This window comes from Oncorhynchus nerka, linkage group LG21 (assembly GCF_034236695.1).
Source record: "Oncorhynchus nerka isolate Pitt River linkage group LG21, Oner_Uvic_2.0, whole genome shotgun sequence".
NCBI classification, from domain to species: domain Eukaryota; kingdom Metazoa; phylum Chordata; class Actinopteri; order Salmoniformes; family Salmonidae; genus Oncorhynchus; species Oncorhynchus nerka.
This window is the reverse complement of record NC_088416.1, coordinates 7667844-7695550: the sequence shown is the minus strand read 5'-3', so window position 1 is coordinate 7695550 and position 27707 is coordinate 7667844. Positions and strand designations below refer to the sequence as shown.

Here is a 27707-nt window from a genome sequence, read left to right as displayed (position 1 = left end):
CAAGTGCTGTCGCATGTGTCTTATTACATTTGTGAAATGATGGGCTTTTCTGAGAAATGCTAAATCAGAAGGGTGCAGTCAGTCAGTGAGTTTGCATTGGCGCGTTCACACAAACAAGGTGCCAGGCCAATGCAATCAAATTATATATAATAAATTCATCTGAAACACTATATCATCTATCATACACTACATGGCCAAAGTATGTGGACACCCCTTCAAATGAGTGGATTTGGTTATTTCAGCCACACCCGTTGCTGACATGTGTATAAAATCAAGCACACAGCTATGCAATCTCCATTAACAAACAATTCAGTAGATTGGCCTTACTGAAGAGCTCAGTGACTTTCAATGTGGCACCACCATAGGATGCCACGTTTCCAACAAGTCAGTTTGTCAAATTTCTGCTGGTGCTGCACCGGACAACTGTAAGTGCTGTTATTATGAAGTGGAAATGTCTAGGAGCAACAACGGCTCAGCCGCAAAGTGGTAGGCCACACAAACTCACAGAACGGGACCGCCGAGTGCTGAAGCGCATAAAAATAGTCTGTCCTCGATTGCAACACTCACTACCAAGTTCCAACTGCCTCTGGAAGCAAGGTCAGCACAAAAACAGTTAGCCGGGAGCTTTATGAAATATGTTTCCATGGCTGAGCAGCCGCACAAAAGCCTAAGACCCCCATGAGCATTGCCAAGCTTCTGATAGAGTGGTGTAAAACTCACCACCATTGGACTCTGGAGCAGTGGAAACGTGTTCTCTGGAGTGATGAATCACAGGCCTAATCACCAAATATCAGTGTCCGACCTCACTAATGCTCTTGTGGCAGAATGGAACCAAGTAAATGCAGCAATGTTCCAACATCTAGTGGAAAGCCTTCCCAGAAGAGTGTAGGCTGTTATAGTAGCAAAGGGTGGACCAACTCCATATTAATGCCCATGATTTTGGAATGAGGTGTTTGACGAGCAAGTGTCCAAATACTTTTGGCCATGTAGTGTATATGTGGTCTGCATCTTGATTTATGGCTCTCCACCACTGTGAGTAGAGCACTCTACTTTCCAAGCCTTTGTATGAGTTTTCCAAATCTCCTAAGTCTCCCACAGTCATATCTGTCAATGCGAACTGACCATCCTCTAACTCCAATACCTACTGATGTTGTGTAACTGTGGAGGCTCCTCAGAGGAGGAATAGGAGGACCCACCCTACTCAGTGATTATCAGAAAAATAATAAATAATTCTAAATTCTAAAGATATGCTTTTTTATGTAAAACTATACTAAATATACTCACATCACCAAATACCTGATGACCTCAAACACACTTTCACAAAGAAGGCCTAAAGTAGTCTCAACAGGACACTCCAGGGTAGCACACTGGTGTAGCCGGAGGACAGCTATTTTCCGTCCTTGTCTGGCTATATTGTCTTCGGTATATAAAATAGGAGGCTCATGCAACTCAGCTACCTCCATAGACCTACATGGTAGTTATGATGGAGAACACATAGAACCTCGATGTGGATGTGGATGAGATCAAGTAATAATTTGTCAACATAACCATCAATAAAGATTATGTGGTTGAATGAGAATGGACTGTATGGTTTCACTTGTTTCAGAGATATTAACGCTTTATCATAGACTGACTATATGAATATGTGAGTACGGATGTCATAGCAGATACATTTTGGCATCTAATTTAAAATGTATTGTTTTCAAATCTAAATATTTCCACTAAAATACAATGTAGACTCTGAAAAGAGGTAGAAATACATGTATATAATTTTGCTGACATTTTTCTACTATCAATATTTCAATTTGTTTTGCCTAGTATGAAACTCAGTACAAGTGAATGTCATAAATTACACTATTCAAGATCATACTGACACATATACTTTCTCAAGACCATAGATTTGGCCTCATGTGCAAAAGATAACAGCCGAAATAATAGTCAGATGTTTGGGAGCACGCCAGATCATATAAGTCAAGTTGAAAGACACAGAAGACAGAATGATGGTGTCAGCAAGTCAGAGCATCTTTATTACATTGACAATGGGGTCTGTTGTTGGTGTTCCATCCAGATGTAGTAGAATGTGTTGTTCTGGAGGTTTTAACCATAGAAATAGTATGACCAGAAAATAAATCCCCATTCAAGTCAATGATCCATGATGGGTGTCTGAGGGGCTTTAGCCATTCTAGAAAGAATAGGAGGATGATATGGACATCTTAAACTAGAGTTAACCGGAGCTGGCCTCAACAAATAACGATGTTATTTATTTGACAAAAACTTTTTATAAGTTGAAACATTGTATTTTAGGTTGCATGAATAAAGCACTGGGGAACAGCAATATTCTATGTGCTGGCCTCTCATTTCATATACCCATTCAAGTCATTATATTTCTATGGGGTTAACCCGTTGCTTGCTGCAGTGCTCGCTGCATGTGTGGGACCTTATGTGGTGTGTTTGGTTCCACTTGAGGAAACAACCTTGCCGTCCACCATTTCCTCTGTGATGATCACCACCTTGCCTTTGGTGGAGGACCTGGGGCCGGAGCTGGAGGAGCTGTGGACAGATTTCGAGGAGCTGAGGCCGAGGCTGTGAGGAAGGGAAACCCATGGTTAGCATAGTTAGCATCTATGATCATAATAAGTATTTATTAAAGGTCAAACACCGGTAGATTCATGTCAAAAGTAATAATGGCTCATATTAAGGTCAACTTCAAGAGAACATTGTTTATAAAGTCAAATGTTAAAGGAAACATTAATTCATTTTCACTTGTTTCAAGGACCTTTGTCACCCCTCTTCCCATCCTGCCTTACCCGCTAGCCTCTCCGTCCAGCAGCCTCCTGTACTCAGCGATCTCCATCTCCAGGCGTGTCTTGATGTCCAGCAGCATCTTGTACTCCTGGCCCTGGCGTTCCATGTCGCTGCGGAGAGACACTAGCTGCTCCTCCAGACTGGTCACTTGGCTCTGGAGGCGTCCCAGCTGCATGGAGTAACGGCCCTCCGTCTCCGCCAGCGTGTTCTCCAGGGAGCCTTTCTATTGGCCGGGAGGGATAGAGATGATGGGTCAAAAACTGTGGGAGTTGGTTTTGAATTTGGAATGTTTACAGTCATACTGAAAAGTTAGCTCTAGTAATTGAATGTGTAGGCAGGTAGAGGTTAGCTATAGTAATGGAGTGGTGCCTGGCTATAACAACTTGAGGGACAGTGTTAGAGTCCAGGTGAAAGTGAGATTCTTGAGGGATGGTAGAGAATGATGAGAGTCAATTGTTGATTATTGAAAAATTGTGGTAGTAATGTCCCCTAAACTGTGGACCTTGGTCAGATGTTAGTAATTACGGCTCACCATGCTGAGCTGGGACTGCAGTTCGATTTCCAAGCCCTGCAGTGTGCGACGGATCTCTGAGATCTCTGACTTGGAGGTCTGGAGAACCTCTGTACTGGACGCCACCTCCTTGTTCAACGTCTCTGTCTGTAAATCAGTGGTCAATCATCACAGGAACAAGCCAACATTTCAGCTATGATAGAATGTGACAACATTACCAACTAGAAGTGAAGGAACATCTACAACATGAACACAGTTTAGTGGTTCTAGAGGTTCTACCTTGGTCTGGAACCAGGACTCCAGATCGCGCTGGTTCTTGGCACTAACGGACTCGTACTGCTCACGGATCTCAGCCATGACTCTGGACAGGTCCTGCTGTGGTGCTGCGTCCACCTCCACATTGATCTGTCCAGTCATTTGTGACCTCATGGCCAGCAGCTCCTGTGGAGAAACACATAGGGGTTAGTTTAAAGAATTAAGAAGTTACTAACCTCTGGCTGATGGTAACAACTTGACCTGCCCTCTGTCTTCATTATACATTTGAACACCATTGCTTGATACAGATGTGCTTGAAAGCCAGCAGTGGTGTTCTAGTGGAGACCCATAGCAGGTTGACATGGTCAATAGATGTAATACATTAAGGGACTGTATGGATATGTTCCATCAGCCCACACCCACCTCCTCATGGTTCTTCTTGAGATAGATGAGCTCCTCCTTCAGCCCCTCGATCTGCATCTCCAGGTCAGATCTGGCCATGGTCATCTCGTCCAGCATCCTCTTCATCCCGGCGATGTCCGCCTCCACTGACTGACGCATGGCCAGCTCGTTCTCATACCTGAGAGACAGAGAGAGCTTAGGTCAAAGAATTGCCGGAATGTGTTCCTCTGTGGGAATAGCAGGGGGGTTATAGATTCTAGTATTCCATTTAGTTTGGGAAATTAACAGAAAGTAACACCAGGCTTCTGATATGTCTGTTGGGAGGGTGTGGTTATTGTGGAGGTGCAGTGGTGGGCCGTCAGGGGCCAGCAAGGCCTTCTCTGCTGGCCTAAACATCATCAGAATATATAATAATATTTTTAAATATATTTTCCCACAAATATGTATTAAATTATTCCCTAGAGTAAGAGTTACACTCTTCATTTCATAGCTTTCCTCTTGGTTGCACTGCTTCCAGCCCCAGGTTGAGATTTGGAGGGCTGGTCTTTATGTTAGATCTTTTATCCAATCATATTCAGCCATCATGTGTTGCCAGTGCGGGCGCTTGTAGCTTAAAGTGAAATGAAATGAAAATTTAGTGTCAACCAATCAGCTTTAGAGTTGGCTATTGTACGCCTGCTGGCTGACTTCAGTGTTACACAGGAGCCAGCTAGCAGGCGTAGTGCGTGCACGTCTTTTGATTGGATTACCAATATTGAGAGGCAGGTCCTATGGGCAGGTCTATGCAGAACCTCAGAACTAGGAAACTGAATTTGATAAATGAATTAATTTGCGTAATACTAAGCTGTTTTTCAACCCACAATGGCGGAAGGAGGAGAAGATATCGATTTGGTCGAGGATACAATTATAACGCCATTCTCAAGACACACTTTTCAAGAAAAGTTAGACATTGTAAGGAGAGGTCGCCCGACGCCGACGCTACAAAGCCTGTCACAGGCGGGAAAGGGGTTTGTTCGCCACTTTCAAAGTTCCAACTGCGATCGCTATCAATGGCTCACAGGCTCCGAGAAGCACTGCAAACTGTACTGTTGGGAATGCCTATTATTTGCAAGTGATCGATTTGGTGTTTGAAGCCACACTGGCTTTGCAAACTTGAGTTGTCTAACCAAGGCAGCAACGAGACACCAAAGTACGGCTGGCCACTTACAAGCAATGGTGCTTTTGAAAACTTTTGGGGACACCCGAGTGGATCTACAGCTCAACGAACAAGCGCGCAGGGCTGCACAATGAGAAGGTGAAGAAAAATAGGGAAATATTGAAAAGACTCATTGATTGTGACATGTTTTTGGGTAAACAGGAACTGTAGTTTGGGGGGGGGGACTTAAAGCTCAAAGTTTGTGGACCAGAAATGGATAGAAGAAGAATATTAATATAACTCTGTTGCACTCGACTATGTTCTTGCCTATTAGTTGAACTGTACTGTATTGTATTGTACTCTTCCCCTGCAATTCTCTGAATAAAAATGTCAATTTCAAGGTGACGCAACGCCTGGTTATACTGTGTTTCTGTCTAAATGTATAGTGTCTAGAGCCATGGCATCATAATGATGGTAATAAGAGGTGGATTAATTCGGGTGAGACTGTGTAGGACCTCACTGAAGGCCCAGGCCCCAGGCCCACGGCACGCCACTGTGGAGGTGAAAGGTAATGGCCATTGGCTTCCTTTTTTATAGATTCAACACAAAATTAAATAAAAAGCACTATGAGGGTTTTTACAGATTTGGGCTTATTCCATTTGGTATATGGAATGTACCAGCAGTGTACTGTATCTGTGGATGGTGTTTGATATACTTACTTGGTTCTAAAGTCGTCTGCAGCGAGCTTTGCATTGTCGATGTTCAGATAGATGCCTCCATTCAAGCAAGTGGCAGCCTGGATCTGAGAGGTGGAGGATGGCATAACATTTCAGGATGGGGCATGCATGGAATTTCACAGTAATGCAGTACGCACAAACTGCGATACCACACTGTAATCATTGAGATCTGAGTTTCAGCTGCACTGTAAATGATAGCCCATAGAAGCATTACAGGGAACCTGTTGTCTTTGTGAACATTGTAAAGCATGACACGAAGAAACAAATTGCACCGATTGCAATCGCCTAGGGGCTCTTAAGAGACAGGAAGGATTGGTTTCAATGGTCTGCTATATTTTCAATGTTTCAGCTGCAAATATGCATACTGCCTTTGCATCTATCTTTGGTGCAATATCTTGGTTGAATCAATTATAACAAATGTGTATCATTTAGCATTTAGCAAATCATATTCATATCACGCTTAGTAACTTGTTGGAAAACAAGCTGATGACATGTGTAACATGTATCTGTACTCTCTAACAAAGCATGACATTGTCACTCTGCAGACATTACCATGTTATGACATGCTGTGATGTCATTATTGAGTGCTCTTGCTATCAAGGAGACATGTCACGTACCTTGTCCTGCAGGTCGGCAATAGTAGCGTGGAAGCGAGAGTAGTCGCGAGCGCTGGGGGACGTCTTGCTCTCCATGAACTGACGGATCTTCAGCTCCAGCTCGGCGTTGGCCGCCTCCAGAGAGCGCACCTTCTCCAAGTAGTTGGACAGGCGGTCGTTCAGGTTCTGCATTGTGGCCTTCTCGTTGGCCGACACATGGAGGTCGGCTCCACCGCCACCACCACCCCCTCCCATGCCGAAACCATAACCTCCACTGCCGCCGCCACCCTCCCATTCCGAAACCATAACCGCCACCACCACCTCCTCCGCCGGAACCAAACGAGGAGCTAGAGATGCGCACCCCAGAGCCTCCTGCACCTCCATACACACTGCCGGCCCTCATGGCAGTGACGCGGCCTCCTCCACCACCACCACCACCCATCGAGGAGAAGCGTGAGGAGCCCATACCCATTCCACCTCCACCTCCAGACCTCATGGACATGGTGCCACCTCCACCACCGCTGCTGCTGTAGGACATGCTAGATCTGGAGAAGGACATGGCTGCTGAGAAGGAGTCTGCCTGCCTGGGATGAAGAGGAGAGAGAATGTGGTGCCTAGCCCAGCCACTGTTCCCTTTATATGCTGCACAGGGTTTAAGGTGGGAGGGAGGTTGGGAGGAGGACACCGGTGGGGGAGGCAGAAGGGAGGAGTAGAGAAGGGAGGAATACAGGGAGGTATTACCTCATGCAGGGCAGGGCAGGGCTCCTCCACCCACTTTGACACCCTGCGGGCAGATGCTAGCATGCAGAAGGAGATGGAAGAGGATAGATAGATATGTACTTGGTGTGAATATTGAAAATATACCATTGTCGTGCAACTCCACCCTCCCCCATCTCACTCCATATATGGTGTCTGCCTGCACAAACATATAAAATTGCACACAACCATAAACAGATGGATTTCTTCCCCCATAATAGCGTCTTGTTGAAAGCATAGACAAACCTGCTTCTATTATCCCCAGGTAGGTCAGTCAGTCAGTCAACACACACAGTTTAACTTTGACAGGTGAGCTTTGCCATGACACACAGAATGGCTATTTACCTGAACCTGTTATGTTACTAAGACAACAAGTTGCAAAGAAACTTCATCGTACAAGATGATCTTTCGCTTGACACCCAGACAACATTCTCCCTGAACAGACCTGTCTTTGTCCCACACACTGATATCTTGCAAGAACATCTCCTGTCCTTTTCATTAAACAGTCCATTGTTCCTTGGTAGTTTTTCGGATTTTATGCACAGATTCAGGTACCATTGTTTTAAGTTTCACTCAACTTTATGTTCAATCTATTGTAAGAGTCTGTAGGACCGACAAAAGTACCACTTTATAGCCCCTATGGGATGAGTCATTACTCCGGGCATCGTACCCCGGGAAAACTCACCTCAGATGGGATTATAGTGCTGTTCTTTTCCCTTAACACCTTGGCAGGGAACTTGGCATCTGCAGCGTGCAAGAACAAGCTGTCGCTTGTTTGTATATTGCCATTTCACCAGAGCATTTCCTTTTCATAATTATACTCCAGAGGTTACCATTTGAGTCTCACATTTAGTATGTGAAAAAGTTTTGTTGTATTTGGTTAAAGCCAAAGAGCATTGCATCATTTTTGTCCACATGTCTTTAAGGAATACCTAGGATAGGATAAAGTAATCCTTCTCACCCCCCTTAAAAGATTTAGATGCACTATTGTAAAGTGGCTGTTCCACTGGATGTCATAAGGTGAACGCACCAATTTGTAAGTCGCTCTGGATAAGAGCGTCTGCTAAATGACTTAAATGTAATGTAAATGTAAATGTTAATAATTTGTGGTAAAGTGGATTATAGTGGCATTGGTGGAAAACGTAATAAAAAAGTCATATTTAACCTTTGTAGGTAAATTGTCACCATAGCTAACATACCATTAACATGTATGTTGCAGTGACATCACACTGGGCACACCACATCATTTCAACATGGACAATTGGGGGATTTTTGGTTGAGATGTTGATCAATGAGAATTTTACCGACATTCACCCATTCAAAAAGACATCCAAAAGTTTGTTGAATTCCCAATGTGTCATCACTATGCTTTCAACCATCCAAAAACACAACCAAATTCCAATGGAATTCCAATGGAACTTGATTGTCACCTAAATGAATTATAACTGCACTTTCAACCATTTAGCACAAAGTTCAAATGAGAAAACAATGACAGATATTGTGTTTTTCTGTACAACGGTATGTGTTATCATTGTGCTTCCTCTAATGAATAGTACAACCAAATGAGCTGAATTGCAGTTGAGATTTCATTAAAAGTACATTGTGCAAGCAGGGGTGGACTAGGACCAGAAATTTGGCCCTGACATTTCTGTTTTAAAGCTAAGTTCCTACACTTCTACTTAGTTTAACATGACATATAATGTTGGGTATGCAATTTCATGATAATAATTATGAAAAAAATCTAGTCCAACCCATATTTGATGTTATTCTTCCTACCAAATATGTTGTAATATTGTAAAATGAACAATTATAATTTCTTATTCAGAACACCTGTGACTATCAAAATAGCCAAATGCGTTATGGTTTTTGTGCAGTTTTCACTAAGTGAATAGCTCAATTGACGGCGACAGATTTCCCATTTAACCTGTTGACGGGTTAGGGTTCCCATTTGGGAACGAACCCTCCCACGTTCTGAACGTGGCGCATGGAACGCAAAAATATTCTTAGAAATATTTAACCTCCACACATTAACAAGTCCAATAGCTCAAATGAAAGATAAACACCTTGTTCATCTACCCAGCAGGTCAGATTTCTAAAATGTTTTACGGCGAAAACATAGCACATATTTATGTCAAACCACCACCAAAGACACAGCTAATTTGAATAGCCAAGTTGAACAAAATATGCAATCAACAAACGCAGGATTAAAAGAAAAATAATTCACTAACCTTTTGAAAATCTTCATCAGATGACAGTAATAGGACATGTTACACGGAACATTTATGTTTTTTTCAATAATATGCCATTTATATCCATAAATCTCTGTTTACAATGACGACATTTTCAAAAAATGCTACTCAAATGTCCGGAGAAATGATGATAGCTCCGTCAGATAACAAGCAATACACATCATAAACTTTGACTAAATATACATGTTCTACACATAGATAGAAAGATACACTTCTTCTTAATGCAACCGCTGTGTTACATTTATTTTTAACGTTACAGAATTCGTTCACTAGGCTATAATATGAGACGGCGCTCAGAAATTAGCATTATGTCTCCTCTATCTTGGAGTCCACAGAAACCCAAATTTACCACATAAATATTCCCTTACCTTTGATGTTCTTCCATCAGAAGACGTGGAAGGACTCATACTTACCAAAAACAGCGTTTGGTTTTGAAGTCTGTGTCTTTAGGTTATCAAACGCGACAAATTCCGGTTGAAATGCAGCCAAAATTCTAGTGGATGCGCACCAAAACTTCAAAATTACATATTATATGTCGACTAAACTGGTCAAACTAAGTGCAGAATCAAGCTTAAACATGTTATAAACGTCCAAAACAATCCTTAGCTTGAACAGAAACACCGACATCGTTTGGTCAATCCTGGAAGAAAGAGAGCTCTGGAGCCAGCGCACGCATGTATTTTCGCATGACCCGAAGGTTTCAGCCCGCCAAAACTCGTGTGGGCGCGCGATTCTCACAATGACAAGCACCATTGAAAGCAGACATCGCGCTGAAGACATAGAAACTGTTCCCGGATCGGTAGCTGCTTGGGAAGGGTGGGGGCGATGACGTCAAAGTTGGGCCAACTTTTCAGATGACAAGAGAGAGTTTGGGAGAATGGCTGCCCTGAGAGTTCTGCTTTACATACAGACATAATTTGAACGGTTTTAGAAGCTTTAGAGTGTTTTCTATTCAATAATTATTATTATATGCATATGTTAGCAATTTTGGACAGATTTTTTTTCTGTTTACTATGGGCACGCAATTCCTCCAAAGGGGGCAGTAAGTCAGCCCTATCTTTCACAGGTTTTAAAGTAAAGTCCAAAAAATAGGCTATATAGAAATAATTATGCTTAAATTGAAAAATCATTCAACAAAATTAAGATTTTTATCATCCTAATCAAGGTGTAGATTACATCTCACATTCAGAGTTGGCTCTAAGCGAGATTTGGTTGGGGGGCCCCCCATCAAGCGGGCAAAACGTTTAGTGGCCCCCTTCTTGACAGTGGAGAGAAACATTTCCTGCAGTTCTACACATTTTGCCATGTGGCATAGAGAAAAATGTGCAATTTTATCAAACATTTCCTGCAGTTCTACACATTTTGCCATGCGGCATAGAGAACAATGTGCAATTTTATCAAACATTTCATGCAGTTCTACACATTTAGCCATGAGGTGAACAGGAAAACACACATTTTCACAGTTGGTCAGGGGGCCCCAAATGATGGGGTTACGTCGATTATGCCTGGAGCTGGCCCTGCTCATATTCCAGCTATTGAACTTGTAAACAAGGCTGCATGGGATTTCTATTACTGGGACTCCCTGTAGCCAAAGTCAATGTCTGCTTTAGGTATAATGCCAAGAGCCGCTTTGGCTTTGACAGAGCAAACGCAGTTCCACCTCTGGCAGCGCGAGAACAACTGCTTTGGATGTTTTACTCACTTTAAGGTTGAACTGTTACAAAGGTTTGTAAGAGCCTTCACTTTAGGCTATTGTATTACAAAAATAATATTGAATTGTGTTTGGACGTCTACACAAAATAGCTAAATTTGAAGGAAATGTATCTACTGCTTATGTCACAAACCAGCTCATCGCCAGTAACAAAAAGGGTGCCAACGCAGAGAACAAGGAATAACAAAAACATTTATTAACTAAAGTAAACTATAAACAAGTAACAATGGTGTGTCCATGGTGTGTCCAATTTCGCTGACGACCCTACAAGCTCCGCCCACCGACATCCAAGTTATTAGGCTATTTACTGTAATGCAAAAAGGGATACGGAACTATGTTTGGTCAGTGCAACCAAATATCAACATTTGAAGGAAAGCTGATCCAAATGGCTTAGTCTTATTATTTTGGTTGAGATGGAGATGTGAATCCAACACATTCATTACTAAGTTGTCCACAAACGGGAATTAAAAGCTTGAAACCCTAGGCCTTTCTGTATTATCAATTTTTGTCCTGGGATCGGTGTCCCTTCCAAAGGTTGACTTGTAGTAGGGTGTGGCCATAGAGATTTATTGTTGGGTGTGGATAGGTGATGAAGGATGGAGGGCCAGACAACAGAAGCACTCTGTCTCTGTTGATACAGTGCAATGAAAAGAACAGATCAAATTTTAATTAAACATCTCCTTATGCTTTGTGCCAATGTACTGTCTGTACTGTCTGTAGCCCTGGGATAACATTTTAGGCATAGATATGTACACCCACATGATCATATTATTCTACCATTATCACAGAGTAGCATATGTTCTGCTGTGAAAAACATTGTCTGTTTCACCCAGCACTATATTTTGTAAGCTTGGTCATGATCATACAAAAATATTTTATCTTAATGTCTAATTGGCGTTAAAACTGATTCAGGATAGGTGTCCCATCCACGAAATTGTTGAGCTAAAATAGGCTAATGCGATTAGCATAAGGTTGTAAGTAAAAAATATGTCCCAGGACATAGACATATCTGATATCGGCAGAAAGCTTAAATTCTTGTAATTCTAACTGCACTGTCCAATTTACATTAGCTATTACAGTGAAGGAATACCATGCTATTGATTGAGGAGAGGGCACAATTTTTAACATGAAAAGTTATTAATAAACAAATTATGCATATTTGGGCAGTCTTGATACAATATTTTGAAGAGAAATGCAATGGTTCATTGGGTCAGTCAAAAACGTTGCAAATGCACTGTTGCCATCTAGTCACCAAAAGCTAAATTGCGCCTGGGCTGAAATAATACATTATGGACTTTCTCTTGCATTTCAAAGAAATGGTACATATAAAATACAAAAAAAATCATGTTTTTTCTTTGTGTTATCTTTTACCTAATCTAATGTGTTGAGGGTTGGATCCTTATTAAGAAGTTAAGAAAAATAAGTAAAAAATTGAAAATAAAAAATAAAATTAACATGTACAAGTAGGTAGTGTTAAAGTGACCATGCAAAGATTATAAACAGAGAGTAGCTGCAGCATAAAAGAGAGGTCTGGGTAGCCATTTGATTAGCTGTTCAGGAGTGTTATGGCTTGCAGGTAAAAGCTGTTAAGATGCTTTTGGACCTAGAATTGGCGCTCTGGTACCGCTTGCCGTGCTATAGCAGAGAGAACACTCTATAACTAGGGTGGCTGAAGTATGACCATTTTTAGGACCTTCCTCTGACACCGCCTGGCATAGACGTCCTGGATGGCAGGAAGCTTGGCCCCAGTGATGTACTGGGCCGTACGCACTACCCTCTGTAGTGCCTTGAGGTCTGAGGCAAAGCAGTTGCCAGAGCAGGCAGTGATGCAACCAGTCAGGATGCTCTCGATGGTGCAGCTGTAGAACCTGTTGAGGATCTGAGGACCCATGCCGAATCTGTTCAGTCTCCTGAGGAGGAATAGGTTTTGCCGTGCCCTCTTCACAACTGTCTTAGTATGTTTGGACCATGATAGTTTGTTGGTGATGTGGACACCAAGGAACTTGAAGCTCTCAACCTGCTCCACTACAGCTCCGTCAATGAGAATCACATAAAGAATTTTCGATAGTAACATTTTTAAATCGTATTTGTTATTCAAATTAAAAGCTCATTGAAAACTCGCCTTTGTGTAATGATTTAAATCCCACCGCTTAAGGGACATTTATTTTGAAGGCACATATAAATAACAACTGCACGAGGACAGACAACAACTGACAGGCTGACACACACTTGTAAATAGTACTTACCGCATGGCACCGACAGAGATGGTTGCCTCGCTTTGAGTTCTTAGGAAACTATGCAGTATTTTGTTTTTTTTAATGTATTATTTCTTACATTGTTACCCCAGGAAATCGTAAGTCTTATTACATACAGCCGGGAAGAACTACTGGATATAAGAGCAACGTCAACTTACTAACATTACGACCAGGAATACGACTTCCCGAAGCGGATCCTCTGTTCGGTCCACCACCCAGGACAATGGAGCTAATTCCAGTAGGCAATCCAAATCAGCGACTTCGCGGAAGGGGCAGACGAAGCGGTCACCTGGCGAGGCTCCGTAGACGTGCACACCGCACACAGCTCCAGAGTACACTACTAACCAATGTCCAGTCTCTTGACAACAAGGTAGATGAAATTCGAGGGTTGTCTTCCAGAGAGACATCAGAGATTGTAACATTCTCTGTTGCACGGAAACATGGCTCTCTTGGGATATGTTGTTGGAATCGGTTCAGCCACCAGGCTTCTTCATGCATCGCGCCGACAGAGATAAACACCTCTCTGGGAAAAGGAAGGGCGGAGGTGTGTGCTTTATGATTAACGACTCATGGTGCAATCATAGCAACATACAGGAACTCAAGTCCTTCAGCTCACCCGGTCTAGAATTCCCTACTATCAAGTGCCGGCCATTTTACCTACCAAGATAATTCTCATCAGTTAAAATCACAGCTGTGTACGTTCCCCCTCAAACAGACACCAAGATGGCCATCAAGGAACTTCACTGGACTATATGCAAACTGGAATCCATATATCCTGATGTTGCATTTATTGTAGCTGGGGATTTTAACAAAGCAAATTTGAGAACAAGTCTACCTAAATTCTTCCAGCATATTGATTGTGCTACGCGCATGTGCAATACGCTCGACCACTGCTACTCTAACTTCCGCGATGCATACAAAGCCCTCCCCCTCTCTCCCTTCGGCAAATCCGACCACGACACCATCTTGCTCCTTCTGCCTTATAGGCAGAAACTCAAACAGGATGTACCAGTGTCGAGAACCATTCAATGCTGGTCCGACCAATTGGATGCCATGCTTCAAGATTGTTTTGATCACGCGGACTGGAATATGTTCTGGTCAGCCTCAGAGAACAACATTGACCTATACGCTGACTCGGTGAGTGAGTTTATAAAGAAGTGCATTGGAGATGTGGTACCCACTGTGACAATCAAAACCTACCCTAACCAGAAACCGTGGATGGATGGCGGAATTTGCGCAAAACTGAAAGAGCAATCCACCACATTTAACAATGGAAAGAGGTCTGGGAATATGTCTGAATATATACAGTATATACAGTATGCTTCCAGACAAACTAAACACCTTCTTTGCCCACTTTGAGGATAATACAGTGCCACCATTGTGGCCCGATAACAAGGACTGCGCCCCCCCTCCTCCGTGGCTGACGCGAGTAAAACATTTAATTGTGTTAACCCTCTCAAGCTGCAAGCCCAGACGGCATCCCTAGCCGCATCCTCAAAGCATGCACAGACCAGCTGGCTGGTGTGTTTACAGACATATTCAATCACTCCCTATCTCAGTCTGTTGTCCCCATATTCTTCAAGATGGCTACCATTGTTCCTTTACCCAAGAAGGCAAAGATAACTAAACTAAATGAATCCCACCCCGTAGCACTCACTTCTGTCATCATGAAGTGCTTTGAGAGACTAGCCAAGGATCATATCACCTCCACCTTACCGGCTACCCTAGACCCACTTCAGTTTGCATATCGCCCCAACAGGTCAACAGTCAATGCAATTGCCATCACACTGCACACTTCCCTATCCCATCTCGACAAAAGGAATACCTATGTAGGAATGCTGTTTATTGACTACAGCTCAGCATTCAACACCATAGTACCCTCCAAGCTCATCATCAAGCTGGAGTCCCTGGGTCTCAAACCCGCCCTGTGAAATTGGGTCCTGGACTTTCTGACTGGCTGCCCCCAGGTGGTGAAGATAAGAAACAACATCACCACTTTGCTGACCCTCAACACTGGGGCCCCACAAGGGTGCGTGCTCAGCCCTCTCCTGTACTCTCTGTTCACTCACAACTGCGTGGTCATGCATGCCTCCAACTCAATCATCAAGTTTGCAGATGACACAACAGTAGTGGGCTTGATTACCAACAACAATGACACAGCCTACAGGGAGGAGGTGAGGGCACTCGGAGTGTGGTGTCAGGAAAACAACCTCTCCCTCAACTTCAATAAAACAAAGGAGATGATCGTGGACTTCAGGAAACAGCAGAGGGCGCACCTCCACATCCACATCGAAGGGACAGTAGTGGAGAAGGTGGAACGTTTTAAGTTCCTCTGCATACACATCACAGACAAACTGAAATGGTCCATCCACACAGACAGAGTGGTGAAAAAGCCGCAACAGTGCCTCTTCAACCTCAGAAGGCTGAAGAAATTTGGCTTGTCACCCAAAACACTGACAAACGTTTACAGGTGCACAATTGAGAGCATCCTGTTGGGCTGTATCACAGCCTGGTACGGCAACTGCACTGCCCTCAACCGCAAGGATCTCCAGAGGGTCCTTGCGGCAAACTACCTGCCCTCCATGACACCTATAGCACCCAATCTCACAGGAAGGTCAAACATTTTTAAATCAACCACCCGAGCCATGACCTGTTCACACCATTACTATCCAGAAGGAGAGGTCAGTACAGGTGCATCAAGTAGACAATGATTGTAGGGTGTTCCAGCAAGAGTGAACATCAAAATATTTCTTTATTGAGGTATCATGGAAAGCTGTGTGCTTAGTGTGTCTTGAAAGACTACAACTTGTCCCGACACTTCAAGACGAAGCATGCAGAAAAATAGGAATATGTCTTCAGAGCAGAAGGCAAGAGAGTTTCTTTCTCAGTTGCAAAAGCAGCAAGGACTTTTCACAAAACTGCATTCAGCAAATTACGGAATTGCAAGAGCTAGCTATGTACTATCCCACAAAATTAATAAACAAATCAAGCCTTTCGCTGAGGGCAAATTCATGAAATAATGTTTACTTGACTCAGTTGCAGTTGTTGATATTCTTACGAGCCATAACCCCAGACTTTGAAATTACAGAGGGGCTTGCTTCGGTGCAGTCAATGAAGAGCACAACCACAGAGAAATATGTATTGGAGGAGGATAAGTGTGTGGCAAAGCAGGGACTGATTTTTGAAAAGTTACCCGTGTGACCACTGATGGGTGCCCAAACAGTCACTAAAGTGGTAAACATCAATAGTTTGTCTCGTTGTTGGAAGAGACAGAGTCGAGTCATGCAGATCTACCCACCACACACATGTGAGATGGCTGAGTTTGGGGAAGGTACTTAAAAGGGTGTGGGACCTGAAGTCGGAGATTGCTGAGTTTTAGCAAATGAAAGGAAAATATGTGGAACTGTGTGGAACAGGGAAACCCAAGAGCAGACTCAGATGAGGAGACTGGGATGAAGTAACCAAGGTATTTATTGAAACACAGGGGGAAGATGGAGTGCAGGTCAGGGGAAGCTTGGGCGGGTTGCAGGAAACCAGGTGTAGAGGCTGAGGCTGGAGCGAGAGGGGTTGGGACAGGGTAAGCAGGTCCGGAGGGGAATCCAGGACAGAGTAGCAGGATGATGAGACATTGTACTGGAGACAGGGACCAGAGTCAGAGCTGGCGGAACTGTAGCGGAGAACAAAACAGCATCAGGCAAGGAAAACAGGCACAACAGGATCTAAATAGAAACAACGGCTAGAACCGTAGACTGACTGAGCAGAGATTACGATCTATCAGCGTGGAAGTGGCAGGGCTGAGTATTTGTAGAGGTCTTGATTATGGAACAGGTTGCAGCTGGTGGGATCTGCTCTGACTCCAGCACACCTGTCTCCACCCACACAATCACACACGCACAGAAAGAGAGAGAGTACTGGGGGAGTGGCGGCAGGTCAAGGAGACACAGGATGAGCAGTAGAGGGCATTGCAGGAGCAGAAGTGACATCAACTGCAAGATAAAGAAAGGGTGGCTAATTTTGCCTTTACTGTGGACATCATGGCCCTCATGAATGAACTGAATTCCAAACTACAAGGGAAGGAAGGGTCTTTTTGCACATTAGATGTACAGCCTTGTTAAAGCCTTCAAGGGAAAATTACTCCTCCTGACCCGTCAAGTAGAAGCCAACAATCTCACCCACCTTCCGACACTACTAGTCTGTTCCCTATCAGATGACCAGTGGGAGAAGTATACACCACTGCTGCGTGCTTTGAATGGTGAGTTTTCTTGTCGTTTTGAGGATTTCAAAGTGTTGGAAAATGACATGCTGTTGGTTTCCTCTCCTTTCACCTTCAATGTGGATAACGCTCCCACTGACCTGCAACTTGAGCTTATCGATCTTCAGTCTGATGCAGTGATTGGAGAACTATTAAAAACAATGTCACTGACGAGGTTCTATGCATCTCTTGATGAACAAAACTTTCCAAAGATTAGGAGTCATACTCAGAAGATGTTTGTACTGTTTGGGTTAGCAGTACACTACTGTTCAAAAGTTTGGGGTCACTTAGAAATGTCCTTGTTTTTTGTCCATTAAAATAACATCAAATTCATCAGAAATACAGTATAGACATTGTTAATGTTGTAAATGACAAGTGTAGCTGGAAATGGCAGATTTTTTATGGAATATCTACATAGGCGTACAGAGGCTCATTATCAGCAACCATCACTCCTGTGTTCCAATGGCACGTTGTGTTAGCTAATCCAAGTTTATCATTTTTACAGGCTAATTGATCATTAGTAAACCCTTTTGCAATTATGTTAGCTCAATTTGATGTTATTTAATGGACAAAAAAATAGCTTTTCTTTCAAAAACAAGGACATTTCTCTAAGTGACCCCAAACTTTTCAACAGTAGTGTAGGTGACCAGATATTTTCAGTGAAAAAAATACAAGTCAAGGCACAGATCATCTCTTGCTGACTCTCACCTCTCAGCAATTCTACGCATAGCGACGTCAGAAACTATACCTGACTTCACTTCTCTAGTCAATGCCCATCAGAGACTTCACTCCTCACACTGATTGAGTAGTTTAAAGGTAATGTTGAGCTCTCTTTCTTTTGTTTTTGTGCATACCCTTTAACAAGAGTTCTGTCCGTGGTGCTGAATGCACAGTGTACTTTTTCTTCCCTGTAGTTCATTGCATGTTTAATAATGGAAATACCTACCAATAGGAGAACATGGTTGTGGTTTATTTCTGTGCATGTTAAAAAAGTAAAATAAGTAGCATATCTGGACGTGATTTACAGTAGATATATCTGTCAACACAGTCATAGACATGATGTATAATCCTGTAATATGATTCTGGCCCGCAAAGGCAAAAATATATTCTCCATGGAAGAATTTGCCCAGATCTGGTTTAGTTATTTATTATTAGGATCTGACCCCTGACCCCCTTACATAGACCTACATGGTAGTTATGACAGAGACAACCCAGAATGTCAAGTAATAATTTGTCAAGACAACCGTCAATAAAGATTATGTGGTTAAATGAGAATGGACTGTGTGGTTTTACTTGTTTCAGAGACAGATTATAAGAATGTCTGAGTATGGATGCCATAGCAGATACATTTTGTGTTCTCATTTCAAATGAATTGTTTTCATCATTCAACCAAAACATGGTGTACAGCTCTACAGCTGACTCCACAAACACCCCCATACAGTACATACCTCTGAACCTAATGCTTAACATTTTTGGAGTTTGATTAATTGAGATTGAATTGTATCATTTTGCTGACAACTTGAATTCAGATTTCGACTGTCAGTGTTCATACATTTAATGCCAAGTATTAAAACTCAGTACAATTGATTGTAATTATTACACTATTCAAGATCATAATGACACATGTACTTTCTCAAGACCATAGATTTGGCCTCATGTGATAGTCAGATGTATGGGAGCACGCCAGATCAGATAAATCAAGTTGAAAGACACAGAAGACAGAATGATGGTGTCAGCAAGTCAGAGCATCTTTATTACATTCACAATGGGGTCTGTTGTTGGTGTTCCATCCAGATGTAGTAGAATGTGTTGTTCTGGAGGTGTTAACCATAGAAATAGTATTACCAGAAAATAAATCCCCATTCAAGTCAATGATCCGAGGGGCTTTAGCCATTCTAGAAAGAATATGAGGATGGTATGCACATCTTAAACTAGAGTTAACCGGAGCTGGCCTCAACAAACAATGTTATTTATCTGACAAATACTTTTTATAAGTTGAAACGTTGTATTTTAGGTTGCATGAATTAAGCACTGGGGAACAGCAATATTCTATGTGCTGGCCTCTCATTTCATATACCCATTCTAGTAATTATATTTCTATGGGGTTAACCCGTTGCTTGCTGCAGTGCTCACTGCGTGTGTGGGACCTTATGTGGTGTGTTTGGTTCCACTTGAGGAAACAACCTTGCCATCCACCATTTCCTCTGTGATGATCACCACCTTGCCTTTGGTGGAGGACCTGGGGCCGGAGCTGGAGGAGCTGTGGACAGATTTCGAGGAGCTGAGGCCGAGGCTGTGAGGAAGGGAAACCCATGGTTAGCATAGTTAGCATCTATGATCTATGATCATAATAAGTATCTATTAAAGGTCAAACACCAGTAGATTCATGTCAAAAGTAATAATGGCTCATATTAAGGTCAACTTCAAAAGAACATTGTTTATAAAGTCAAATGTTGAAGGAAACATTCATTCATTTTCACTTGTTTCAAGGACCCTTGTCACCCCTCTTCCCATCCTGCCTTACCCGCTAGCCTCTCCGTCCAGCAGCCTCCTGTACTCAGCGATCTCCATCTCCAGGCGTGTCTTGATGTCCAGCAGCATCTTGTACTCCTGGCCCTGGCGTTCCATGTCGCTGCGGAGAGACACTAGCTGCTCCTCCAGACTGGTCACTTGGCTCTGGAGGCGTCCCAGCTGCATGGAGTAACGGCCCTCCGTCTCCGCCAGCGTGTTCTCCAGGGAGCCTTTCTATTGGCCGGGAAGGATAGAGATGATGGGTCAAAAACTGTGGGAGTTGGTTGGGATTTTGAAATGTTTAAAGTCATACTGAAAAAGTTAGCTCTAGTAATTGAATGTGTAGGCAGGTAGAGGTTAGCTATAGTAATGGAGTGGTGCCTGGCTATAACAACTTGTGTTAGAGACCAGGTGAAAGTGAGATACTTGAGGGATGGTAGAAAATGGTGAAAGAGTCAATTGTTGAAGAAAGTTGTAGAAAGTTGTGTTGGTAATGTCCCCTAAACTGTGGTCCTTGGTCAGATGTTTGTAATTACGTCTCACCATGCTGAGCTGGGACTGCAGTTCGATTTCCAGGCCCTGCAGTGTGCGACGGATCTCTGAGATCTCTGACTTGGAGGTCTGGAGAACCTCTGTGCTGGATGCCACCTCCTTGTTCAACGTCTCTGTCTGTAAAACAGTGGTCAATCATCACAGGAACAAAGCAACATTTCAGCTCATGATAGAATGTGACAACATTACCAACTAAAAGTGAAGGAACATCTACACCATGAACATAGTTTAGAGGTTCTAGAGGTTCTACCTTGGTCTGGAACCAGGACTCCAGGTCGCGCTGGTTCTTGGCACTAACGGACTCGTACTGCTCACGGATCTCAGCCATGACTCTGGACAGGTCCTCCTGTGGTGCTGCGTCCACCTCCACGTTGATCTGTCCAGTCATCTGTGACCTCATGGCCAGCAGCTCCTGTGGAGAAACACATAGTATTGTATTGAGTTTAAAGAATTAAGAAGTGACTAACCTCTGGCTGATGGTAACAACTTGACCTGCCCTCTGTCTTCATTATACATTTGAACACCATTGCTTGATACAGATGTGCTTGAAAGCCAGCAGTGGTGTTCTAGCGGAGACCCATAGCAGGTTGACATGGTCAATAGATGTAATACATTAAGGGACTGTATGGATATGTTCCATCAGCCCACACCCACCTCCTCATGGTTCTTCTTGAGATAGATGAGCTCCTCCTTCAGCCCCTCGATCTGCATCTCCAGGTCAGATCTGGCCATGGTCATCTCGTCCAGCATCCTCTTCATCCCGGCGATGTCCGCCTCCACTGACTGACGCATGGCCAGCTCGTTCTCATACCTGAGAGACAGAGAGAGCTTAGGTCAAAGAACTGCCTGAATGTGTTTCTCTGTGGGAATAGCAGGGGGGTTATAGATTATAGAATTCCATTTAGTTTTGGGAAAATAACAGAAAGTAACACCAGGCTTCTGATATGTCTGTTGGGAAGGTGTGGTTATTGTGGAGGTGAAGGGTAATGCCATTTAGCTTCCTTTTTTATAGATTCAACACAAAATTCTGTAAAAAGCAGTATGAGGATTTTTACAGATTTGGGGTTATTCCATTTAGTATATGGAATGCACCAGCAGTGTACTGTATCTGTGGAAAGTGTTTGATATACTTACTTGGTTCTGAAGTCGTCTGCAGCGAGCTTTGCGTTGTCGATGTTCAGATAGATGCCCCCATTCAAGCAAGTGGCAGCCTGGATCTGAGAGGTGGAGGATGGCAAAACATTTCAGGATGGGGAATGCATGGAATTTCACACTAATGCAGTACGCACAAACTGTGATACCACACTGTAATCATTGAGTTCTGAGATTCAGCTGCACTGTAAATGATATCCCATAGAAGCATTACAGGGAACCTGTTGTCTTTGTGAACATTGTAAAGCATGACACAAAGAAACATATTGAACCTATTGCAATCGCCTAGGGGCTCTTAAGAGACAGGAAGGATTGGATTCAATGATCTGCCTTTTTTCCAATACTTCAGCTGCAAATATGTATACTGTCTTTGCATCTATCTTTGGTGCAATATCTTGGTTGAATCAATTATAACAAATGTGTATCATTTAGCAAATCATATTCATATCACTCTTAGCAACTTGTTGGAATACAAGCTGATGACATGTGTAACATGTATCTGTACTCTCTAACAAAGCATAACATTGTCACTCTGCAGACATTACCATGTTTTGACATGCTGAGATGTCATTATGTAGTTATTTTGCCATCTAGGACACATGTCTCGTACCTTGTCCTGCAGGTCGACAATAGTAGCGTAGAAGCGAGAGTAGTCGCGAGCGCTGGGGGACGTCTTGCTCTCCATGAACTGACGGATCTTCAGCTCCAGCTCGGCGTTGGCCGCCTCCAGAGAGCGCACCTTCTCCAAGTAGTTGGACAGGCGGTCGTTCAGGTTCTGCATTGTGGCCTTCTCGTTGGCAGACACATGGAGATCGGCTCCACCGCCACCACCACCCCCTCCCATGCCGAAACCATAACCTCCACTGCCGCCGCCACCCCCTCCCATTCCGAAACCATAACCTCCACCACCACCTCCGCCGCCGGAACCAAACGAGGAGCTAGAGATGCGCACCCCAGAGCCTCCTGCACCTCCATACACACTGCCGGCCCTCATGGCAGTGATGCGGCCTCCTCCACCACCACCACCACCCATCGAGGAGAAGCGTGAGGAGCCCATACCCATTCCACCTCCACCTCCAGACCTCATGGACATGGTGCCACCTCCACCACCGCTGCTGCTGTAGGACATGCTAGATCTGGAGAAGGACATGGCTGCTGAGAAGGAGTCTGCCTGCCTGGGATGAAGAGGAGAGAGAATGTGGTGCCTGGCCCAGCCACTGTTCCCTTTATATGCTGCACAGGGCTTAAGGTGGGAGGGAGGTTGGGAGGAGGACACCGGTGGGGGAGGCAGAAGGAATGAGTAGAGAAGGGAGGAATACAGGGAGGTATTACCTCATGCAGGGCAGGGCAGGGCAGGGCAGGGCAGGGCAGGGCAGGGCAGGGCTCCTCCACCCACTTTGACACCCTGCGGGCAGATGCTAGCATGCAGAAGGAGATGGAAGAGGATAGATAGATATGTACTTGGTGTGAATATTGAAAATATACCATTGTCGTGCAACTCCACCCTCCCCCATCTCACTCCATAGATGGTGTCTGCCTGCACAAACATATAAAATTGCACACAACCATAAACAGATGGATTTCCTCCCCCATACTAGCGTCTGGTTGAAAGCATAGACAAACCTGCTTCTATTATCCCCAGGTAGGTCAGTCAGTCAGTCAACACACACAGTTTAACTTTGACAGGTGAGCTTTGCCATGACACACAGAATGGCTATTTACCTGAACCTGTTATGTTACTAAGACAACAAGTTGCAAAGAAACTTCATCGTACAAGATGATCTTTCGCTTGACACCCAGACAACATTCTCCCTGAACAGACCTGTCTTTGTCCCACACACTGATATCTTGCAAGAACATCTCCTGTCCTTTTCATTAAACGCAATAGTCCATTGTTCCTTGGTAGTTTTTCGGATTTTATGCACAGACTCGGGTACCATTGTTTTAAGTTTCACTCAACTTTATGCATGTTCAATCTATTGTAAGAGTCTGTAGGACCGACAAAAGTACCACTTTATAGCCCCTATGGGATGAGTCATTACTCCGGGCATCGTACCCCGGGAAAACTCACCTCAGATGGGATTATAGTGCTGTTCTTTTCCCTTAACACCTTGGCAGGGAACTTGGCATCTGCAGCGTGCAAGAACAAGCTGTCGCTTGTTTGTATATTGCCATTTCACCAGAGCATTTCCTTTTCATAATTATACTCCAGAGGTTACCATTTGAGTCTCACATTTAGTATGTGAAAAAGTCTCTTTGTATTTGGTTAAAGCCAAAGAGCATTGCATCATTTATGTCCACATGTTAATAATTTGTGGTAAAGTGGATTATAGTGGCATTGGTGGAAAACGTAATAAAAAAGTCATATTTAACCTTTGTAGGTAAATTGTCACCATAGCTAACATACCATTAACATGTATGTTGCAGTGACATCACACTGGGCACACCACGTCATTTCAACATGGACAATTGGGGGATTTTTGGTTGAGATGTTGATCAATGAGAATTTTACCGACATTCACCCATTCAAAAAGACATCCAAAAGTGTGTTGAATTCCCAATGTGTCATCACTATGCTTTCAACCATCCAAAAACACAACCAAATTCCAATGGAATTCCAATGGAACTTGGTTGTCACCTAAATGAATTATAACTGCACTTTCAACCATTTAGCACAAAGTTCAAATGAGAAAACAATGACAGATATTGTGTTTTTCTGCACAACGGTATGTGTTATCATTGTGCTTCATCTAATGAATAGTACAACCAAATGAGCTGAATTGCAGTTGAGATTTCATTAAAAGTACATTGTGCAAGCAGGGGCGGACTAGGACCAGAAATTTGGCCCTGACATTTCTGTTTTAAAGCTATGTTCCTACACTTCTACTTAGTTTAACATGACATATAATGTTGGGTATGCAATTTCATGATAATAATTATTTAAGAAATCTAGTCCAACCCATAGTTGATGTAATTCTTCCTACCAAATAGGTTGTAATATTGTAAAAGGAGCAATTATAATTTCTCATTCAGAACACCTGGGACTATCAAGATAGCCAAATGCATTATGTTTTTTGTGCAGTTTTCAGTAAGTGAATAGCTCAATTGACGGAGACAGATTTCCCATTTAAAGTAAAGTCCAAAAAACATTTCTGACTTGCAAAATCTCAGCCTCTGAATATCATACAACCTAAAGCGTCGCAGACATAGTTGTTGTGCATCGTTTTATTGAATTTGTTAAATGCCTATATTCAATCAGATCAGGCGTTAACCGTCAAAACCAGACACCCGCATAGCAGATGTTTTGGCAGTGTTGGAGGTGGAACTGATTTGGGCGCTGTCAAATCGGTGAGCAGCTGCTCTTTCGGGCATTTTCAGAGCCAAGCCTCAATCTTGTTAGTAGTTCAGAACGAGAAAGTGTAGGCTATATAGAAAGAATTATGCTCAAATTGAAAAATCATTCAACAAAATGAAGATTTTCGAGGTGTAGATTACATCTCACATTTAGAGTTGGCTCTAAGCGAGATTTGGTTGGGGGGCCTCCCATCAAGCGGGCAAAACGTTTAGTGGCCCCCTTCTTGACAGTGGAGAGAAACATTTCCTGCAGTTCTACACATTTTGCCATGTGGCATAGAGAACAATGTGCAATTTTATCAAACATTTCATGCAGTTCTACACATTTAGCCATGAGGTGAACAGGAAAACACACATTTTCACAGTTGGTCAGGGGGCCCCAAATGATGGCTTACGTCGCTTATGCCTGGAGCTGGCCCTGCTCATATTCCAGCTATTGAACTTGTAAACAAGGCTGCATGGGATTTCTATTACTGGGACTCCCTGTCGCCAAAGTCAATGTCTGCTTTAGGTATAATGCCAAGAGCCGCTTTGGCTTTGACAGAGCAAACGCAGTTCCACCTCTGGCAGCGCGAAAACAACTGCTATGGATGTTTTACTCATTTTAAGGTTGAACTGTTACAAAGGTTTGTAAGAGCCTTCACTTTAGGCTATTTTATTACAAAAATAATATTGAATTGTGTTTGGACGTCTACACAAAATAGCAACATTTGAAGGAAACATTTGAAGGTATCTGCTGCTTATGTCACAAACCAGCTCATCGCCAGTAACAAAAAGGGTGCCAACGCAGAGAACAAGGAATAACAAAATCATTTATTAACTAAAGTAAACTATAAACAAGTAACAATGGTGTGTGTGTAGTCAGTAGTGTAAGTGAGTGGTTGCAGGCATAGATGATTAGCGTTGAGAGGTGCCAAAACTAACCAGACAAAATGGCACAAACAAAAATCAACAGTGTCTGTGTGGAAAGGGTATCCACGATTTACAGGGAAAGGTGTCTTTTTCCCTGGGACACACCCAAGCCCAGGTGTGTCCCATTTCGCCTCCCGGCTCCGCCCACCGACTTCCTATTAAAGAATACAAGAGCAAAGAAAGAATTTGGTAGACAGAGTGGGAGGTCCCCCCCCCCCCCCCCCCCCACACACACACACATAAAAGCGGGGACCACCAAGTACCCTGGACCACCACTCAAACAAAATACTGCCCTGGTTAACACTGTCCCACTGCCCCAGCCGACCTTGTCCTCCCCAGCCCTCAGCAATCTTTGCGCACAGGAAGCATCCTTTAAGAGGAAAGAAGAAAACGAGGACAGCAGGGAACAGAAAACAGGACAACATAAAATAAATACTAGGGGACAACATGCTCGAGAAAACGTGTGTCCACCCATCAATAGGACCAGAAGTGTTCAGGAACAGGGTGCACGAGAGAGAGCGTCAGCAACAACATTATCAGTGCCCCTGATGTGCTGCACATCGAGATTAAATGCCTGTAAAAACAAACACCATCTCACCGGTTAGGACAAGTCATAGACCTCAAGAAGGTGAGAGGGTTATGGTCGGTGTAGACCACAATAGGTATTGTACTACACCTGACCAGACATACACCTCGAAGGGTTGGAGCTTGATTTCAGCACGCTCCAAATCCTGTTTAAATTCCAATTCATTTTCATGCTCTACACGATCATGCTCGAGCCGTAACAGAAGCAAATCTTTCTGCTATTCAAAAGAAGACTACTATGGCTAACAGACTAATGTAATGAAATGGGGAGACGGCTGGGGAGGTGGCGAGTCCTCGGCAGAGGCTTCCCCAGTGGCAACTTCAAGTATACCCCTCTCAAATCAGATTGGCCTTCAATATCAACTTAACATTTATCACTAACTTCAACCTGGGAGTGTTCAGCGATCATCAACAGCTGTTCTTTAGTACATGTGAGCGGACCAAGTAATTGGGCGTCACTCTAAAGCGGGAAGGTGGAATAAACGAGTCAGGAGTAGGTTTTCTTGATTGAACACAGTTCTCTATTGAGGGCATTTGGTCAACACAAACAGTCCAACATAATCAATGAAAATCTTCCAAGGAAAAACATACATCTTCTCCGGATGAAACCGGAACACAATAGGCTTATCTTTAAACTACAACAAAAAGTCACAGGCTTGTCACCGTCTTAGTGGTTCTTCCTGGATAGCTCCTCTCTCTCGGTGGCCATCTTCCAGAGATAGTTTTCCCTCCCGCTCTGCTGGTTCCATTCTCTCTCTTATAGGGGAAGGAGAGTATGTCATTAGTACCGTCAGCTGTGCTTAATTGCCTCTGGTTACCTTGTCTCCCATGCCTTGTTGGGCTACTATCCATGAGCCCAGCCTGCCCTCTGGTGGTCCTTCCACATACCTTCCCCCCCAGGACCGAACCGGAGGGTCGGGCGCCAGACGCACCGTCTTGGTCGTGTCGGGACAGCGCGTCTGCATTCCCGTTCCTCT

At 43.5% G+C, this 27707-nt stretch overlaps 1 protein-coding gene and 1 pseudogene across 1 annotated transcript; both read right to left on the bottom strand.

The window, feature by feature from the left end:
- Positions 1–1998: 1998 nt before the first annotated feature.
- On the bottom strand, positions 1999–7068 carry LOC115103761 (keratin, type I cytoskeletal 13-like; annotated as a pseudogene).
- A 12320-nt stretch (positions 7069–19388) lies between these two features.
- Positions 19389–23108, bottom strand: LOC115103762 (keratin, type I cytoskeletal 13-like). The gene is made up of 7 exons (XM_029624678.2): positions 22490–23108; positions 21862–21944; positions 21382–21538; positions 20978–21139; positions 20719–20844; positions 20189–20409; positions 19389–19957 (listed from the first exon to the last, which is right to left on the bottom strand). Exons 1-7 carry the CDS (start codon positions 23027–23029, stop codon positions 19813–19815), a joined length of 1434 nt encoding a protein of 477 aa, XP_029480538.1. The 5' UTR covers positions 23030–23108; the 3' UTR covers positions 19389–19812.
- Between the last annotated feature and the right edge of the window lie 4599 nt (positions 23109–27707).

Bases quoted from the DNA above. Each gene is read 5' to 3' on its own strand.
- LOC115103762 (XM_029624678.2), bottom strand. From the start codon at position 23,029: ATGTCCTTCTCCAGATCTAGCATGTCCTACAGCAGCAGCGGTGGTGGA. The intron at 21,945-22,489 runs GTACGAGACATG...TCCACCTCTCAG, and splicing joins TTGTCGACCTGCAGGACAAG to ATCCAGGCTGCCACTTGCTT. The intron at 19,958-20,188 runs GTAAGGCAGGAT...CCTTCCTCACAG, and splicing joins CTGGACGGAGAGGCTAGCGG to CCTCGGCCTCAGCTCCTCGA.